At 56.5% G+C, this 19,442-nt stretch overlaps 1 protein-coding gene across 1 annotated transcript; it reads left to right on the forward strand.

Annotated features, from left to right (window-relative positions):
- Nucleotides 1-4,339: 4,339 nt before the first annotated feature.
- On the forward strand, nucleotides 4,340-16,894 carry INSIG1 (insulin induced gene 1). Its single transcript, XM_039230752.1, has 6 exons — nucleotides 4,340-4,459; nucleotides 4,815-5,243; nucleotides 7,501-7,625; nucleotides 9,474-9,640; nucleotides 9,959-10,058; nucleotides 15,130-16,894. Exons 2-6 carry the CDS (start codon nucleotides 4,841-4,843, stop codon nucleotides 15,157-15,159), a joined length of 825 nt encoding a protein of 274 aa, XP_039086683.1. The 5' UTR covers nucleotides 4,340-4,459; nucleotides 4,815-4,840; the 3' UTR covers nucleotides 15,160-16,894.
- Nucleotides 16,895-19,442: the final 2,548 nt, after the last annotated feature.

Here is a 19,442-nt window from a genome sequence, read left to right on the forward strand (position 1 = left end):
TCAGGTCACGATCTCGCGTTCGTGGGTTCAAGCCTCGCGTTGGGCTCTGTGCTGACAGCTCAGAGCCTGGAGCCTGCTTCACAACGTCTGTCTCCCCTTCCCTCTGCCCCTTCCCGGCTCGCGCTCTGTCTCTCAAAAAACAAAGTAAAACGTTAGAAACATTAAATCAATAAATATGAATAAAGAGAAAGGCTGTGCAGAATCAGAACCCTCATACTCCTCTGGCGGGAACGTGACGTGGGCAGCTGCTGTGGGAAGAGCCTCGCGGCTGCACTAATGATTGAAGACAGAGCCTCCACACGACACGGCATCTGCTCTCCGCGCCCACGCCCAGGTTCGCAGAAGCGCCTGCCTCAGAGCCCCAAAGTGAAAACAACGCAATCGCCCATCAGTTGGCGAACAGATCAACAAAATGCTCATTTCCTCGTAACAGGATACCATTCAGCCATAAAAAAGGAGTAAAGTACCGACACACGATACAACAGAGGTGAACCTTGAAACGTCATGCTGAGTGAAGGAAACCAGTTTCCCAAAAGCGCATATTATATAATCCCATTCAAGTAAACCTCCAGAGCAGGAAAAGCTAGAGATGGAAAGTGTGTTTCTTACTGGCTGCCCGAGGGCTAAGGAGAGGAGGCCGGGAGTGGGGAGGAGCCTGGCCAAGGGAGATGACAGCTTCAGCCTGAGTTTCTCTTTGGGTTGATGAAGATGTTCTAGAATTGACGGTGGCACAGATCTGTGAATATACTAAAAGCCATCGAATTGTACACTTTCCCTGGGTTCATTGTGTGGCTAGTGAATTGTGTAAAAATGATAACAGTCTACACTGATTGACTCTGAAAGATACTCATTATCTCCAAAGTTCTGGTTCCATATATGTGAAGTAGGATCTTACTCGTATTAGTTTTTTTAAAACACACACACACACACACACACACACACACACACACACTTATGCATAGGGGGAAAATGTGGAAATACCCCAAAATGTTACATTATGTCTAGTCGTGGGGATTATGAGGTGTTTAAATATATTCTTGTGTATCTTCTGAATGTTTTGCAGGCAGCGGGTGATATTTTTCCATTAAAAATAATACACATTTGGGGCACCGGGGTGGCTCAGTCGGTTAAGCGTCCAACTTCGGCTCAGGTCATGATCTCGTGGTTCGTGGGTTCAAGCCCCGTGTCGGGCTCTGTGCTGACAGCTCAGAGCCTGGAACCTATTTCAGATTCTGTGTCTCCCTCTCTCTCTGACCCTCCCCTGCTCATGTTGTCAATCTCTCTCTCAGAAATTAAAAAAATATTTTTAAATAAAAAAACATACACAGTCATCTGCCCTATTTTTTAAAAGTATTTATTACAAATGGTCATTAATGTTTTTTAAAAAAAACAATGGGGCAGTAGATTGCTCAGTGCATGAGTTCTCAAAGATCTGAGACACCCCACCCTCCCTTTCATCTCACGAATCTTCTGTGTCCATAAGAGCTACAGAGGTGTTGGGTCCTGGGGTAGCGATTTGGGAAGAAGGCACTGTGTTTAGTCCATAAGGGACAGTAAACCAACTCACGTGACAGCCCGTCTACAATGACTGCCATCCAGTGATGCGGTTAGGAACCAAATGCTACCCTCCTAAACACGTGTCCCTAAATCCTTAAGTCAGAGTAACTGGGATCCGTCATGTTCGAGAGACAGCCCTCATTTATTAGAGAAACGACAAGAGTAACGTCGCTGGGGTTTACGGAGTTTCAAATTCTCAGAATAGTTGAATATGGCTTCTGATGCCAGGGCTGTGATTCCAAGATTGCGAATTCCCGTTCCTCCATTGCCGTTCCCTAGACTAACTTCATTCGTGGGACCAGACTCCACAGGCATTTAGGCAAACGACACACGCTGGGGACGCAGCGACAAACCTTTTGCGTGTCTCCGGGAGCCCCCCCCCCCAACCACAATTCACAAGGACCCAGTGCAGATGCGGGGGGAGTACAGAATCAGGGGCTGGGCTGTGCTGACAGCGGCTGGGGCGGAGAGAAAGGCGGGCCAAGTGAATAGACTTTAACATCACCAAGAAGCTCATGGGACGGATGGATAGTCCCTTTCCGCGCAGGAAGCCATATAATAGGTTCATCAGGTTTGTGCTTGTCCGGAAGGAGGATTGCAATTCAAAAGGACACTGAGAAAGTCCGCACCACCGGGCCGAGTGGCTAGAGAAAAAACATAAGGAAAACCGAGCGCACTTTGGATTCTGGAAGACGGATACACGATGTCCGTGCTGTGAGGAACTCACATGTACAGCAGCTCCACAGGTAAGCAAAGAGCTGTCACTTCTGCCTGTTGGGCCCTATAGACCTGAAGAAACCAGTTTCTGAGAGCTGATGAGAAGGTCCGTGCGTTTACTGATGTTTCCTAATGGAGTCCGTGACATGCCCACATTTCCCGGTCAAGACGGTGATGCAGATACATCTCCACGAGCTTCACGCGTTGATTGGTATCAGTGTTTATATTCTGTTTATACTCAGCACTTGAGGCTGATGGGGTGGGGCCGTGTAGGGAACAGAAATGCCGGCTTCTGAGGGCTGATTGAAGAAGGACCCAATTATTCAGCATCCCCTTGGATAAGTGTGCCCTGTCGGTGGGCAGCAGCTTCTAATTTTCTTGCTTTTACAAAGTTCCTTCCACAGTATGCACTTCTGCCAGGCGCGGCGGAGGAAATGGCCGGGACCCAGATCACACCATGCCATGAAGTCAAAAGTGCTTTGAACCTCTGGGAACAAAGTTTATAGTGGGGACCAGGGCAGAGAGAGTGTGAGAGCCTGCTTCTGCCCTTCCCACAAGGAGACGTAACCCCTCCGTTCCCACCCCCGCTGTCTGGGTCATGCTCGAGAAACGAAAACAAGTCACGTTCTTCGCAAATGCCACACGGTTTGAAAGCAACTTTGGCATAATCCACGATGATGACACTTAAAAAATGCATGCTCTTGCGGAAGTAGGAAAGACTAGGTTAAAAGGTCACACCCAGCGTGGTATGTTGCACTGCGTGTAGGGGACACACACCGTGACCAGGCTGCGCGCCTGTAAGCGAGCCGTGGCAGAAAACCCCCTACTGACCCCCGGGGGCGAGGGGGGCGACAGTGACACGCTAATGAATGGCCAATGTCTTTATGGCGCGCTCCTCCAACTTCCCCAGTGAAACACCCTCAAAGTCGTGCGGGGTCAACACTCCACGAGAATTCATGTGACTCCTGCCCCCACCCCACCCCCACCAAAATAAAAGGAATTTTGAGAAATGTCAATACTTCAGGAGGATGTTTCTTTCTTTTTTTTTTTTTTTAAGTTTCTGGCAGAGAGCCACAAACGCTGACACTGGAGGTGCCACACGATGGAACTCCCGCTGCCTGGGCCTGTGGCAGCGCCGGGCCGTCAGAAGGCTTGCTCTTCAGGCACAGCTTCCCCTCAGTCTCTGCTCACCCGCAGGCGGGGCAGAAGACGCAGACGTTTTCCGTGGTTGTTGAAGGGCATCCGAACTTATAACAGGACCTTGCTCAACAAGCTGTGGGTTTTGTGGGGCCTGGGGTAACACACATGGCCAAGCGGATAGAAACGCATTACGCATCAACGCGATAAAGTAATCTCCTTTTTCAGAGTGAAGTTTCACAGGAGTTTAGATTTTTGTTTTTTTGTTCTGGAGAGGTAGTCGCGTGCTTTCCCAAGGTAAGGAACCGGAAGGCACGCCGGCACGAACGAGACGTTCACCACCTGCGTCTTCCTCACAGACGTCGGGGGGCCGCTCTGCCGCGGGAAACAGCCACGCACCTTCGGCGCCGCGCACACCTGCACGCACGCCGCGGACAGCGCGTCCCGGGCGCGCTCGCGGTAAACCCGCGGGTGTGGTGACCCGCCGGCGCCACAGACGCCGGGGCACCGTCAGGTGACGCGGCAGGTGCACAGCGATCCCCTGCCGACGGCCCCGCGCGGGGGCCGGGTCAGCGGGAGCAGCTCATCAGTGGGCCACGTCCGCGTGACGACCGAGGGCCCGGGCCGTTCAACCGAGGGACGCCGCCCACCCGCTCCGGGCCAGCCCCGCGCTTCCCTCCCAGGCCCGGCCCGCGAGCCCCCGAAGCCCCTCCGGCCGTCAGTCCGTCCGCCCGCCGTCCGCGCTCCCGAGCCAGCACCGGGCGCAAGGCGGCGGTGGCGTGTGCTGACGTCATATGGGCCGCCCGCCCCCGATTGGCCGCGGCCGCCTCACCAGACCCCGAGCGGACGGGCGCGCGGGCGGGGCGGGGCGCGCGGAGGCCACGCCCCCAAGCGGCGGGCCGGGCTGGGTCATGTGACCCGCGGCCCCGCCACGGTCGCCTGCCTTAAAAAGCTGCACCGCGCGCCCCGCTCCCAGGGCCCAGCGCCAAGAGGTCCGGGCCGTGATTACTTTCCTACGCGAGTCCGCGCGCGGGCGCCCCTCGGACAGGTATGTGGGGAGCGCTGGGGATGCCCCGGGGTCCGTGCGGGCCGGAGCCGAGCTCGGGTCGGGAGCCGGGGAGCCGGGCGGCCCCGGGGCGGGGCTGCACCCCCGACCCCGGCCGGCCGGCTCAGTGCCCCTCGGTCCGCGGGCCCCAGGAACTCGGCGCTGCTCGGGGACGGGGCCCGGGAAACTTTCGGACTGGACGGGCACGGGCGGTGCGTGCCCTGCTCGCGCGCGGCGCCCTGCGCCGGCCCCCTGCCGTCCCCGCCCGCGCAGCGCCTCGGGGGGCTGCGGGCGCCGCCCCCCGCCCGCCCGCCGCCGTGAACTTGACGGGGTCCCGCGCCGCCCCCTCTCCCCGCAGGAACGCCGGCCCGCGCCCGGGGACCGATGCCCAGGCTGGACGACCACTGCTGGAGCTGTTCCTGTGCTCAGAGCGCCAGGCACCGAAGTCTCCCGCGAGCCGGGCCCGGGGGGCTGGCGGCCAAAGTGGGAGACATGCTCAGCCCCGCGGCGCTGGCGGCCCGCCGCGGCCCGGACCCGCACCCCGCGCCCGCTCGCGGGCCTCGGAGCGCCGGGCCGGGGGGGCGCGGCGCTGGCGGCGGCCCCCCCGGCAGCTGGCACCACCACCTGGTGCAGAGGAGCCTGGTGCTGTTCTCGGTGGGGGTGGTGCTGGCCCTGGTGCTCAACCTGCTGCAGGTGCAGCGGAACGTCACCCTGTTCCCCGAGGAGGTCATCGCCACCATCTTCTCCTCGGCCTGGTGGGTGCCCCCCTGCTGTGGGACGGCGGCCGGTGAGTGGAGCGGGGTGGGGGGGAGGCCGGGGGGGCGCGCGGGGCGGGGGCGGGGGCCGCGGGGGCCGCGGGGGCGCCGGGCCGGCCTCCCGCCGACCTGGCCCCGGGGCCGCGCGCGGAACCCGCCGCCCGCCGGGGATTGGCCGCCGCGGAACTGGTGAGCGGCGCGGCCCGGCTGCCATTGGCCGCGCGCGCCAACACGCTACCCGCCGGCCACCGAAAACAAACCGTCACGTGGGCCGGCGGGCGGGGCGGGGCGGGGCGGGGGCGCCGGGGAGGCCGCGGGTCAGGTGCCGGGGCGCCCCGCCGCTGTCGGCTGTGGGCGGGCGCGCGGGCCCGGGGCGCTCCCCGGCTGCGCGTACTGAGAGGCATGGCCAATCCGGGCTCCGAAGACCCCTCGGTACTTCGGTGGTCGCGCAGCGGCCATTGGTGAGCACACGTTCGCCAGGTGCGGGCTGCGGCCCCCGCTGCCCCAGCCCCGGCCCTCGGCGCTGCCCGCTCTGGTGGGCCGAGCAAGGGTGCCTGTACCGGGGGCAGCGCCGCGTCTTCGGGGTGCAGCGGGGCCCTGCTGTTTGCCTTGCAGCCGGCGCTTGTGGGCTGCTTATTACTTTGTATCTTCAGCGCTTTGCTTCCTTCGCCCCTTACACCACCACTCTGCGGTAGCCCCATTTTACAGATGTGAAAACTGAGTCTCAGAGAGGCTAAGCCACCGTGTCTAAGGGCACACAGCACATAGCAGGGCCGCTGCTCATAACTCTGCACCTTCTCAGCACACTCCCTGAAAACAGTCGGAGGGCACAGGACAGGGAATGGAGAGCTGGGTTCTAGACAGGACACGTCCCTGGGGGGTACTGGACTTACCCGCCCCCCCGGTAGAATGCCTCCATTTCTCTTCTTAGGAAGACAGGGTCCTGAGATGCCTGGGCGGCTCAGTTAAGCGTCTCTGTCTGACTTTGGCTCAGGTCATGATCTGGTGGTTCGTGAGTTCCAGCTCCGCGTCCAGCTCTCTGTGCTGTCGGCTTCTGAGTCTCCCTCTCTCTGCCCCTCCCTCGCTCACACTCAGTTTCTCTCTCTCTCTCAAAAGTAAACATTGAAAAAAGAAAGTTAGGATCCTGCTTTGCCTTTCTAATCCTCTTAAGTAACACAACTGGGCTATTAAATATACTTTTGGGGAAACATACCTAGACGCAAATTGCATTTTTCATGCTCATTTGGTACAGCAGTTTCTTTGAATCAAAAAATTGACTCTAAAAATTAAATAGTTTAGGCTTTATTTGCAATTGCAGCTTTAAGGAATTCCTGGGACTACCTGAAACACAATTTCTCATACTCTCCCCCCAATTTTTTTTTTTATCATAAGCCAAGTAGAGGACGGAATTGCATAGTATGTTTGTACCTAATTAACTTTTAACCTAGAAAGGTGAGATTAAGTTATAGCGAAATCAGTTACAGAATGTTTTGCGTTCCAGTTTTCAAAACTCTGAAAAAACTAGAGCTTGAGAAAATGTATGAAATCGAAACTCTCCACTGAGTGTGTAGCTAGTGCCGAGTGCCTGGTTTCTCTGTTCAAGAACCTGAAACACTTCCCTTTTTCGTAGGACACCAGGGTGAGGCGCCCCGTGGCTCTCAAGCGTCCGGGCTTGGGTGACTTGACGAGCTGAACTTGGCGCCCCACAGTTCGCCCTGGGGGGCCCCAGAGCCCCACCAGCCCCATGTGTTGCTTCCGTTACCTCTGTCCTGGAACCGCACAGCCTTCCCCGTCTAAATCTCCCATGCTTCAGAAGTCTGTGTCTGTGAAAACTGCCCCCCTGCTCCAGAGCACAGGCAACTCTTCTGGTTACATAACCCTCATCACTTTACACATGAGGGAACAAACATGGGGATTTGAGAACAGGGGCCCGGTTCTCTGCGCCTGGTCCGTGCTGTTCCCACAGTTCACGACCTGCACTCACAAGGACAGCACCGCGTGGCTGCCTTGTCATAGCGTTATGTGGGTAATTATCCCCCTGCCTGCCTAGTTCTGTGCAAGTAAACCAAAGAACAGCGATTTTCTTTTTAAATTTCTCAAAACAGTGTGATCCTTTTGTTTGTCCTCAAGGAAAACAAAAATATAGAATCAGTCTTGAAATCCGTATCCTGTAACCCATTCATCTTCTAGGGCAAGAGCGGATTTGAGCAATAGGTTAATAATTGCCCCGTAGAAATCCTATCCTTTTGAAGCTTCGTATTCTAATACCGTTGTGTTTTGTCCTAACAGCTGTCGTCGGCTTGCTCTACCCCTGCATCGACAGTCACCTTGGGGAGCCGCACAAGTTTAAGAGAGAGTGGGCCAGCGTGATGCGCTGCGTAGCGGTTTTCGTTGGCATCAACCACGCCAGTGCTGTATCCTTTAGCGGATGTGCTCGGTCCAGAACGTTTTCTGGGGTTCCGTGTTGAAGCATTTCTTGACTTCCGACGAGCGTATGTTGTTATCTTATAGGTCCGTTGAATGGTCTCCTGCCAACTATTTTATTTTAAAGCATCTTGCTCGGTTTATACTTCGCGAGAGTTTTTCAAACGGTGCAGGTAGAATAATACCAGAGGCCGAGTGGGCTTCTTTGTTCTCTCTTCTGTTGGACGGTGTCTTCTGGTTCCTTGGAGCTGGTTTTGGAAACCCCCTCGTAGATCTCCCTGTCGCATCCTCCACCGTGAAGACCTGGTGTCTGTGGCCCAGTGACAGGTGGCTGGGGGTTCCCCTTCTTGGGGCCGTTTGGGGCCGCTTCTTCGAGAGGTTGAGGAGAAACCTGTCTCTCCTTCTCTGCCCCCTCCCTGGCTGTGACCATGAAGTTTCAGGGACAGTCAGAAGTGGTGTCCTCTGGCGTAGGAGTCCTTTTTTTTTTTTTTTTAGGTTTATTTACTTATTTTGAAAGAGAGAGCGTGTGCGCATGAGCACGGGAGGGACAGCAAGAATCCCAAGCAGGCTCCGTGCTGTCATAGAAGGCTCAGTCTCATGAACTGTGAGATCATGACCTCAGCTCAAATCAAGAGTCTGACGGGGCGCCTGGGTGGCTCAGTCGGTTTAGCATCTGACTTCAGCTCAGGTTATGATCTAGCAGTTCATGAGTTCGAGCCCCACGTCAGGCTCTGTGCTGACAGCTCAGAGCCTGGAGCCTGCTTGGGATTCTGTGTCTCCCTCTCTCTATATATCCCTCTCCCTACGTATCCCTCCCCTACTTGTCTCTCTTCTCTTTCTCTCAAAAATAAATGTTAAAAAAAATTTTTTTTTTAAATGTTTTATTTATTTCTAGGAGAGAGAGAGAGAGTGAGCAGGGGAGGGTCAGAGAGAGAGGGAGTCATAGACTGAAACAGGCTCCAGTCTCTGAGCTGGCAATCAGCACAGAGCCCGACGCGGGGCTCGAACCCACAAACCGCGAGATCATGACCTAAGCGAAAGTCGGACGCGTAACCGACTAAGCCACCCAGGCGCCCCAAAAAAATATTTTTTAAAAAAGAGTCTGACACTTAACCAACTGAGCCCCCCAGGCGCCCCTGGAGCAGGGTTCCCAGCAGAAGGTTCCCTAAACTTCCAAGCCCATGGGCGGAACGTGTTGCAGACCCTGTTACGTGGCTGCAGATAAGTGCATTTTTCAGGAAGACCATAGAATACCAGGTCCCAGAAACTTAGGGTTTCTTTAGGAAAACCAGACCTGATCTTAAAATCTTAAGAGATAGGTGTTTTCTGGCTACTTATTCTCAAATCTGCTCTACTTGTGTCTTCCCGGGAAGAAGGTCAGGAGAGGGTGTGATAAGGCAGCTTCGCTCTGACAAGTCGGTTTTCTCGCCGGCTGCTCGGTCAGCAGCGTTGTGGTGAAAGGCAGACCAGAAGTGTGTGATGCTCCCCGCCCACTGCAGGGTGTCCTTGAGGCAACATGAGGGTTCGAGTTACTAATAATAAAAAAAAAAACAGAAGCGAGACTCTAGATGACATCCCAGCGATATGTGTTGTGCTGAGAACACCGGCAGCTGCATCTTCCAGAACGTTTCCATAAAGGGTTAACGGGTCTGACCCGGCGATCCAGAGAAGGGCCGCCCCCTCGTATGCAGCAAATCTGGACACAGCCGGGGCAGGGGCTTCGGGTGGTATGTAATGAAAACACAAACCCGTGTGGGCTCTGGAGGGGGTGACCTTGTTGTGGCTTGTACTTGACATTCTTACGCGTCGTTAAAGGTCCCTTAACCTCGCACCACCAGAAACTGGATTTTGCCAATAACGTGCAGCTCTCCTTGACCTTGGCGGCCCTGTCCCTGGGCCTGTGGTGGACATTCGACCGGTCGAGAAGTGGCCTCGGTCTTGGGATCACCATCGCCTTCCTGGCCACTCTGATCACGCAGCTGCTGGTGTACAACGGCGTGTACCAGTAAGCACGGGCCCTCACACCCCGACTTTGTCCACGGGCGCCACGTAACTTCTGTCACCAACACACGCCGAGCTGAGCCGTCCTGTCGTATTTATACACGCAGGACATCGATTTAGGCACGAAATACCCCAAAATGCTGCTCACTGATAATTCGCATGTTAAAAACGTACCACATGTAACTTTGGGGGAAACGTGGCTGTGGCAGCAAGCGCAGCCTCTGGACGTGACCGTCCCACGGCGCAGCGTGTGTCTTCCCCAGAGGCGAGCCAGACTCGGGGGTCTGGCGGCCCGGGCAGTTTTCCTCCGCTCTTTCTGCAGGTACACGTCCCCCGATTTCCTCTACATCCGCTCCTGGCTGCCGTGTATATTCTTCTCCGGAGGGGTCACCGTAGGCAACATCGGACGGCAGCTGGCTATGGTACGTGAGCCCATCGGACCTCCTCGCTCTCTAGCCGCCGGCCCAATGAAATCGCTGTGTAACACAGTGTAATTGTGTCGATAAATGTCTAGTTGAGGCTCAAGAACAACACTTACTGAGAAAAGCACGTGTTTAAAAATAGTAGCTGATGGTACCGAGGCGATTCTTTGGTACGTGAAGATGCAGGGATTTGTAAGCTCGTGAGCCAGAAAGTAAGAGAGTTCTAGAGCACCCCTCCTGCTCCGGGGCTGCTCGGCGGCTGCTCTGAGCTCTGCACGGTCGCCGGCAGAGGAAGGTTACTCAGATGGCCAGCGTGAATGGCTGGCGGTGAGCCCCTTGCCGCCGCTCTCCCCCGTGTGGGTGTGGGTGATGCTGGGGCACCGGGCACCATGGGGGCTGGCGCTGCAGAGACCCGGCGCCCGGGGGGGGGCCTGGTCAAGCAAGCCCTGCCCTTCCCCGGACAGGTGGCCCCGGGGCGGGCTGGGGACGCTCGGCATCGCCAGAAACCTTCCCGCCCCACCTCCCTCCCCACCAAGCACGGACCGTGTCCTGAGAGCAGAAAGGCCAGTGAAGCCAGGAATAACTGTGGCAGTTCTATTCTGTGGATAGAAATCTGCATTTGAACAGTTCAGTAAGAGAAAATTAAGCGTGGACCTGTAAGTGTTCTTTGGCGTTGACTTTGACTCTGGGGCTTAAATAGAATGAACTGAAGGAAACCACTAAGACGTACAAGGGCCCTTGCCCTCGGAGATAAACCTGGGGCTTCCTCGGAAAACTTATCTGGGTCCCTGACGTGCTATTTTTAAAGCAAGGCATTTACAAGCGCCCGCTGATACTCACTGGTGGGAGCTGAATTTAAAGGCTGCTTGGCTGTTCCACAAAAATAGAACTCATTTCAAGAAGACAGACTGTGTAGCACGTCCCACGGGTTCCTGAGGACATCACCCCGCACTCCACCCCTTGCGGTTATATGGATCCCGTCCCAGAACGAGAACTCGATTAAAATCCCATTTCTGGCGCCCCGGTGAGGATCAGAGGACTTGGCTTACGTGTATATACGTGTGTATATTTACATACGTATATATAAAACTTTTTTAAGGTTTTAGTTTTAAGTAATCTCTACACTCAGCACGGGGCTCGAACTCACGACCCCGAGATCAGGTGTCCCACGCTCCCCCTACTGGGCCAGCTGGGTGCCCCTTGACTCGGTCCTGTTGACCCTGGGCAGCCCCCTGGCACCTGTGTCCTGGCTGCCTGCCCTCCCAGCCCCCCTGACTGCTCTTCCCCGTGGGACTGGGCAGGTCCAGGGCGCCCGTGGGCGTTCGTAGTTCTGTGCCTTCAGGAGAGAAGCCCTAATCGGGTTTGCGGGACGAGCTGGCACCTGCCACGGTGGCCCGTCGCAAACTTAGGTTTGAGTAACATTTAGCAAGTTGAACGTTGTTTGAGGCCGACGGGCCGATGCTGTTTTATGTTCCGGGCAGGTGTTTGAACCAGGTTCAGGACGTAAGCGTTTTCTTCGGCAGAGGCAGGAACTGCCCACGTGTGCGAGTCGTGAGCGGCTAGAGACGGTGGGAGGAGACTTGCTGTAAAAGAGTCGTGCACTTCGTACCTTTGAAAACATTGCCCCCGGAAGACTTTCAGTAAAGGATCCTTGCTGGGCCCCTTCAGTCATTTAGGTGCAAATTTTAAAATTAAGTACAAACTGCACAGAGGAGTGTAGGATTTAAAGATGATGTAAAGGGTAATGCACGCGGTCATCTCCTTACTTTAAGCTAAAGCGGGGGCCTTCCGCAAGCGTGTTGTCGCCCGCTGAAATGAGGAAGGGCGTGATCGCTTCCCCCCCAGGTCAGCAAGTCTGCGCCCACCCCACTCGCTGTTTTCTCCATCCGTGAACGTGTAAGTCCTTCCCGCCGGGTCCCGCCTGCAGGGAGGGTGAGGTGAGCCCTCCGGGGCCTCAGCGACACCGCCAGCCACAGCCCCCAGTGCTGCTCCGGGGCGGGGACACGGCTGGTCCCTGTCCTGGGGGTGTTCAGAGAGCAGGGGGCCTGAACCGTGGCCCGGTCTCCCCTGGGGGGGGGCAGCACGCCCCCTCTGGAGTCGGTGGGTGGGGAGAGCAGGGTGTGGAAGGGTTAGAGGCAGCTGCTTCTGGAGGCAACAGCACGTGCTCTTTGCAGTGTGGTTGTTCTCGTCGATAAAATGACCGTGTGGACGTGACTTTCATGGTCCGCCGCCGGCTGGTGTGTGGGGACCCGTCCCGCCGTCCGCGTGAGGCTGTGGGAAGGCTGGCCGTGGCGGCTCCTGGACACCGGCGGCTTACTCGGGGCACGACCTGGGCGTGAGGCCTCCGTGGATGTGGAAGGCGGGGTCCCCCCCCTCAGCGCCCCCAGGTCTGTCTGGCTGCTCCCTGCCGTTTGGACTCCTTTGGCCTCCGTCCCTGGGAGAATGTGTGCGCGAGCCCCTCCCCAAAGCAGTGGTGACATCTGCTGTAGAGCCCGGGAGGGTCCTCCGCGCCCTTTCTAGGGGCACAGGCATGGCCTTCTGGGCTCACGCTGCCAAAATTGTGTTCTTCATGTGAACAGAATTGGGGGTGCAGGAGATGTGACAATCCCGAAGGGTGAGGGGCACGTTCCGAATAGACGGCTCCCTGCCTCACTGGGGGTGCGGGGCCTCCTTCTGGGGGCTTGTCCTCCCCCGACCTTCCCCCGCACCAGCAGGAGGTGGTTCTGATGGGCTGGGGGGGTCGAAGGGCCTGCAGGCCCCCCCCGAGGGCAGCGCTGAGGCCGCGCACCCGAATGCGCTGGGGAGATGGCCCTGCTCTGCAGGCCTGTGTGTCGGGTCGCTGAGTTGTGCCCCTTCGAACTTTTCTCTTACCGCTTTTGTGGCAGCTTGAAAGGTGACACTGTGACAGGGTGGGCCCTTGCTGGAAACTTCCTCATCGAGGACACAACTCCCTTTAAAGGGACAAATTAGAGAGATGCTTTAAAGAGAGAGAATATTTCAACCTGCTTCCTCAGTTATTCTCTTTCTTCAAAGAAATTGAAAAAGTTAACAGCTTTCTTATTTATTAAACAGGCTTACTCTTTGCTCAGAATTCACAAACTCCTTTCCATCCTTCAAACCCAGGAAGCCACTCATGGTGTCAGGAGGGGGACCCGCCCGTCCCCATCCGCTGCTGTGCCCGCAGCTCCTTCGAGCTGTCTCTCCCCAACAGGCCTTTGCACTCAAAGCTGTTGGCATGGAAAACTGGGCCGGCTTGGTACTTTGGGGTGGCGTTTAAGAAGGGACTCTTGGTTTAGGATCGACACCCTCACCAAGTGGGGCTTCCATGGCGGGTGTGCGTGTGGGGGACACGAAGACATGGCCGTGCTCAGGCCCGGCCTGCCCGAATCTGACCCAGTGTGACCTGGGGTCCCTGCCTGACTCCATCTCAGTTCTAGAATCCTCTCTGCCCTTCCCCGCACCCCCCACACACACCCACAGCCCCACTACAGTGGGCTTTGCTTATGGTTCAGGGATTCACGTAGCTTTTTCTACGTGGTATTTGTTGTCAGCCTGGTGTTGAAAAGGAAATGATGCGTCTACAGCATAATTTTGGAGAAATTCCTATTTGTTGCTATTTGTAGCTTCAAGTTTTTTAAAAATGTTACGGCTTCAAACTGGCCTACTCTGCTTCCGGGTCCCAGGGCCCCAGGAGGTCTGCTTGCTGCTGCCGAGGCTTGAACTTGCCTTTCCCGTTTGTGATTGGCCTAATCAGCTGCTGACGATGATGATAACGTCAGGGTTATTTTGAGGGCTCACGTTAATTAGCCCCCGCTGTATACGGCTATGCATCTCGTTGTCGGCTGATTTAACCTTGTATAACAACGGTTTGAGGTAGGACCTGGTATTAGCCCATTTTAAAGATGGGGAAATGGAGGCTTGCAAAGGCTAACGGCTCGCCTGGGTGGGTGCAGGAGTATGAGGCGGGCTCTCAGGAGCCCGACACGCTGCCCTTCTCGTGCGCAGCTCACCTCTGCCATCAGCTCTTCCGTGAGGCTTTGCCAAGGGACCCCTCCTGCCCCTGGACACACGGCTCCCGGGCGGCATGAGGGTCACTTGTGTTCTTACGGAAAAGCCAGGCCCAAGTTTAGTCTCCCTGCACCGTGGACTCCAAGCCCGTTTTCCGTGGGTCTCCTTCCAGCGTGTGGTGGCTCAGCCCCCGGGGTCCTGTGGGTGCCGTTCGCTCAGGACCTTCCTCGTGCTCGTGGCGATCGGTTCCCGATGCTTTTGAAGGACCAGTTCGGAACCCGAGCTGTGCTTCCGTGCGGTAGGGATCAGCCCCAGAGCCCTGGAGGCCACCGCACCCCACCGCGCTCCCCGCAGGCCGGGGACACGGGAGGCCTCCTGCTTTCGTGGTTGACTCGGAACAGTCAGCCCCGCGGTCTGGTCGCCGGACGGGGCGGCCGGTGGGGCTCCCCGCATTCAGGGCCAGAAGTGGTCCCCCAGGGCCTCGCGCGCCCGGCGACAGCTGTGCGAAGCCCCATCCTCCCGTGCGGACTCCCCGGCAGGGCCCAGAGGGCGGTGGGCACCTGCGGGTGAGGGTCCCGTGAGGAAGCGGGGCGCACGGTGACTGTGTCGAGGAAGGCGCGTTGGCACGCCGCGTCCTAACGCAAGTGCTGCCTCCCCAGGCGGCGGTAGGGGGAGCGGCGGAGAGGCGGCCTCGGTGCAGGGGGAGGGCAGCAACCTCGTCTGGGAAGCAGGGCCATCTTGCACAGAGGAGCTGCTTCCTTAGACCTCAGGGAGCCCAGCCCCCCGGCCTGTCCCACCACCGGCTGCGTCCCGGCTACACCCGCAGTAGCCTCACTCGGGGCTCTCCACTCCCCATGTCACCTGACACTCCCTGATCTGTCAGTGGGACAGGCAGCTCCTGGTGGGGGGTGGGGTGAGGAGGTCCCAGCCGGTGTCTCCCACCCCTCCCGGCCCCATCACCTCCTGCGTCACAGCAGTTTATCCTTGGCCTCTAGGGTCCATAGGGTGCTCCCCGCAGTGTGCGTGCCCGTGGTGCTCACCAGCCCACCCTCTCTCCACGCAGGGTGTTCCTGAGAAGCCACACAGCGACTGAGTCTCGGGAGCCGCTGAAGAGCACGGTTTGGGAAGAAGACTGTGACCTTGGACTGTGACAGAGATGATCTTTCTCCTTCGTGATCTGCTTAGACTGGGTGACTGCACCCGTGACGCCCGGAAAAAGATGCCCCCCCCAATCCGGAGCGGCAGGCGAGGGGACCCGCCTGTTTGCACTCCGGGGGTCCCACCCTGGCGGGGGCGGGGCCTCAGGCAGGCACCGCACCCTGAGTATTCAAAATCATTTATGTTATTAAAAGCAAGTTGCCATATTTCAAAGCCTTGAACTAAAGCCTAATTACCAGCTCTTGGTTTTGTACCCGTGCCCACAAGGGATGGCTTGATGGTGCTGTAACAAAGGGGAAGTGTGGTCGAATAGGAATCGTATGGATCCAAGAGGTTTGTTTTTAAATAGGGTTGTGTAAAAAGAAGCAGCCGTGAGCAGCGGGAGGCCGGCTCCTGCGGTCGGGGCGCGGCAACCCCTCGCGCCCTCGTCCCCCGGCGGAGCCCCGTGTAGACAATCTCACCGGGCGCAGAAGGCAGCGAAGGCCATGGCTCTCCACTGTGAACTCCGGAATTCTCACCTCAGTATTCGCGAAGTTTCTTCCAAAATCCACAGTCCTCTAAGAGGGAACGCCTGTCTGCCGCGCATTCTGGGCTTGGCCAGAATTGTCGTTCCCGTAACCCTCCAGAGTAGAGATGACGATGTTCCGCAGCCCTATGGAATCTGCAATCTGTGATTGCCTTGTAAAAAGAAGCGCGCACACATCACCACGTTGAACATTCGGGGTTTCTAAATCCTCAAAGATCTTGGTGAGCACAATGTCTTCACTCAGTGGCATAGACCGTGGTCGACCCGCTTGGCGAAGGTTGGGTCTCACACTTCAAGTGCAATGTTTCTGAAAACCAATCTGAGCCTTGCATTCTCTTAAATATTTATTTTTTTTTTAAACGTACGAGATGTTAAAGAGGGATTCTCCATTCATTTCAGTGCTGCACGGAGGCGAAATTCAGCAATAATTTCTTTCAGTTACGAAGTTACTCTGGTGTACCCTCCACTGAGCCCTGGTCCTTTGAAAATACTCCAGTTTCGTGCTGTTTAGTAGACCAGTAATTTTTACTTACAAATTTACCTTTTTGGTATTTTGAAATTTAAGTGTTTTTGTTTTAAGTTTTTGTGAAGTGATTTCAAGAGACTCCTTTTGACTGGACGCGGGTGCCCTTGGCTTCGTTCGCGCGATGTTCCTGTTGTGGTTCTTCTGTTCTGAGAAAAATACCTGGGAGTAAATTTTAGGTGGCTGTGTTGCTGATTCGTTTTCAAGGAATTTTGTCTAAGAGAAAACGGGGCCATTCCGCACTTTGAGATGACCCCTACACGTTTTCTGAAAAACCCGAAGTTATTAGGTGGAAGCAGTAATTGAATCTTTAAAACATACTTGATCATGTACAAACAGTAAGTATTTTTATTCCTTTTCAACTGGAAGTAAATCTCCATCTGTTAGAAATAATGTAGCCAAAAAAAAACAATGTGAATCTGAAGAATTTTTTTTGCCAATACTTTATAGCAAGTATATGAACCAAAGTGATTTGAGTTTGTAAAAATGTAAAATACTATGAACAAAATTTGCACTATCTGAGATACAGACATCTAGTGAGGTTCACATTCACACTAAGTTTTCAGCATTGTGTTCTTTTTCCATTCATTTTTTTACTTTTATTAAAGGTTCAAAACCAACCATCGTAGTGATGAGTTTTTCTTTACCGGGTGGGGGTTTCTCTGTAGGGTGTCAGAACACGGAATGGGAAATTGCAGCTCTTCACACTCGACTACGTGTCTATACAGCCTCGTGGGAAACCCCGCCTGAGAGCATTTTCGCTCACGTGGGAAGCGATGGGTGGCTGTGGCCACATTGACCCTCCCTCCCGCGCCCTCCTCCCTGATGCAGGGAAGCAGGTGTCTGCTGTGACCTCCTCCGCCCCCTCCCGGGAGGGCTGTGTGCGGTCTTGGGGTGACAGGGCCCCTCCTCCCCATCCCACATGGGTGTCCGGGCGCCTCTGGGCTCCCTGCAGGCAGAGCCCAGGAAGGAAGGGAACACCCTGCCTGCCCCCCAGCGCGGCAGACCTGTCCCCCCCCACCCCCCCAGATCCTGCCTGACATTAGTCCGACGCCCGTGGCTCCCGTACAGGAGCGGCCACACTGACCCCGTCCACATCCCCGTTTAGAGGAAGTCCGCGGAGTGGGGCTCTTTCTGGACCGTCTGGTCAACAAGCGGGAAATCCCGTCCTCCCCGTGCATCACGGGCGGGGACACCGGGCACAGACTCCTCTTCCCTGCGACTGAGGCCCGGGCAGGGCTGAGCAGGAACCCGGACGGCTCGAGGGTGCCGTGTTTACTCAGCTGGTTTTCAGAGTCCCCTGCAGCCTCACCTAGTGAGTGTTTCTGGAGATTAAAGACCAGCACCTGATGCAAGTCGCCCGGTGTCCCCGCACGGCCCTGCCCCTGAATTACAGGCACCCCTCGCTAACAACACTCGCTCTCTGAGAGTTTCAGCTTTTGCCTTTATATTGGGAAATGTGAATAAGGATATTAAAAGTCATCTCCGATACATATTATGTGATAAGACTGGCCCCCTGCCCACGAATCTACCATCAGGCTCGCTCTTGAACAGAAGGTGGGCTGATGAGCAATAAATTGGCCACAGGAGGCATCACCTATTGATCCCTGAGTACGGCCAAAATATGTAGAGAAAGACACATAAAACGTATCCAATCCTAAGCCCTAACCTGGTGCTCTCTGGAGTTCCTTCAGAAGACTCACGCTGGAGAGATTTCTTTTTCTTTTTTTTTTTTTTAAGTTTTACATTTTTTAAAATATTTTTATTTCTAGGAGAGAGAGAGAGAGAGACAGCGTGAGCAGGGGAGGGTCAGAGAGAGAGGGAGTCACAGACTCTGAAACAGGCTCCAGGCTCTGAGCTGGCAGTCAGCACAGAGCCCGACGCGGGGCTCGAACCCACGAACCGCGAGATCATGACCTGAGCGAAAGTCGGACGCTTCACCGACTAAGCCACCCGGGCGCCCCATGCCGGAGAGATTGCTTACCTGTATTTCTAGAAACACCCTCGAGTGCTGGGCACAAGGTCGGCTGGAAAAAACGAGTGGGCTGAGCCGCTGCCACAGGGGCGGGTCCCGCCAGACTCCCGAGTTTGAAGACAAAACACCCCACGTGACAAGTGGTGTTTCTTCACCACGTCCGTTTGTCGGACGCTGAATTTTGCGAAGTGCTTTGGCACCTGTCTTCCTGGTTCTCCACAGTTGTTCTTGTTCCTTCTGATGCACATTTTGCCAAGTTCAGGAGCACAGGGAAGACACCAGCTCTGTCTGCAGCCGTGCGTTTATTGTCATCCTTCAGACCGCGGCCAGCGTCGCCTTCTTCCCCCAGCGCATCCACCCCCGAAGCTCCTGGGGCCACAGGGCCCTGTCCTCGCCGGCCGTGAGCCCGCGAGGGAGAAGCCGGCCGCCCTCCTGCTCCGAGCCGAGCCTCTGACACTTGGCTGGAGGAATGTCGATAAATGAATCCATTCATTCGCCCAGACCTCCATCAGCCCACGCGCCAGCGTCCCCAAGCACTGTGAGCCATGGCAGGGCAGAGGGGCCCATGTCTGCGGCCCAGCCCCAGCCCTCTCCCGCGTGGGATCGCCGATCCGCCAACGACATCCTGACGTTGTTAGGCTCACTCCTGGGTGACGCTTCTGAGAGGGCTCCTCCCAGGAAAGTGGTCACATTTGCATGACGAAATGTCGCTTTGCTGCTCTGGGCAGCCACGTTGCCACACGCACCATGTCACTGAGTGTGGTGACCCTGTGGATGATTCTTCCCCGGCATGGGGCCGGGCCGCCTTGGGCTGTCCGCACCAGCAGTCTCCCCCAGCCTTCCCAGCCTCCCCTGGCCTATCCCGGCCTCCCCCAGTCTCCCCCAGCCTCTGCCAGCCTCCCCCAGCCTTCCCTGGCCTATCCCGGCCTCCCCCAGCCTCCCCAAGCCTCTGCCAGCCTCCCCCAGCCTCCCCTGGCCTATCCCGGCCTCCCCCAGCCTCCCCAAGCCTCTGTCAGCCTCCCCAGCCTCCCCCAGCCTTCCCAGCCTCCCCTGGCCTATCCCGGCCTCCCCCAGCCTCCCCAAGCCTCTGTCAGCCTCACCAGCCTCCCCCAGCCTTCCCAGCCTCCCCTGGCCTATCCTGGCCACCCCCAGTCTCCCCAAGCCTCTGTCAGCCTCCCCAGCCTCCCCCAGCCT

The sequence above is a fragment of the Hyaena hyaena genome, unplaced genomic scaffold (genome assembly GCF_003009895.1).
Source record: "Hyaena hyaena isolate Hyena2069 unplaced genomic scaffold, ASM300989v1 scaffold_50, whole genome shotgun sequence".
NCBI classification, from domain to species: Eukaryota; Metazoa; Chordata; class Mammalia; order Carnivora; family Hyaenidae; genus Hyaena; species Hyaena hyaena.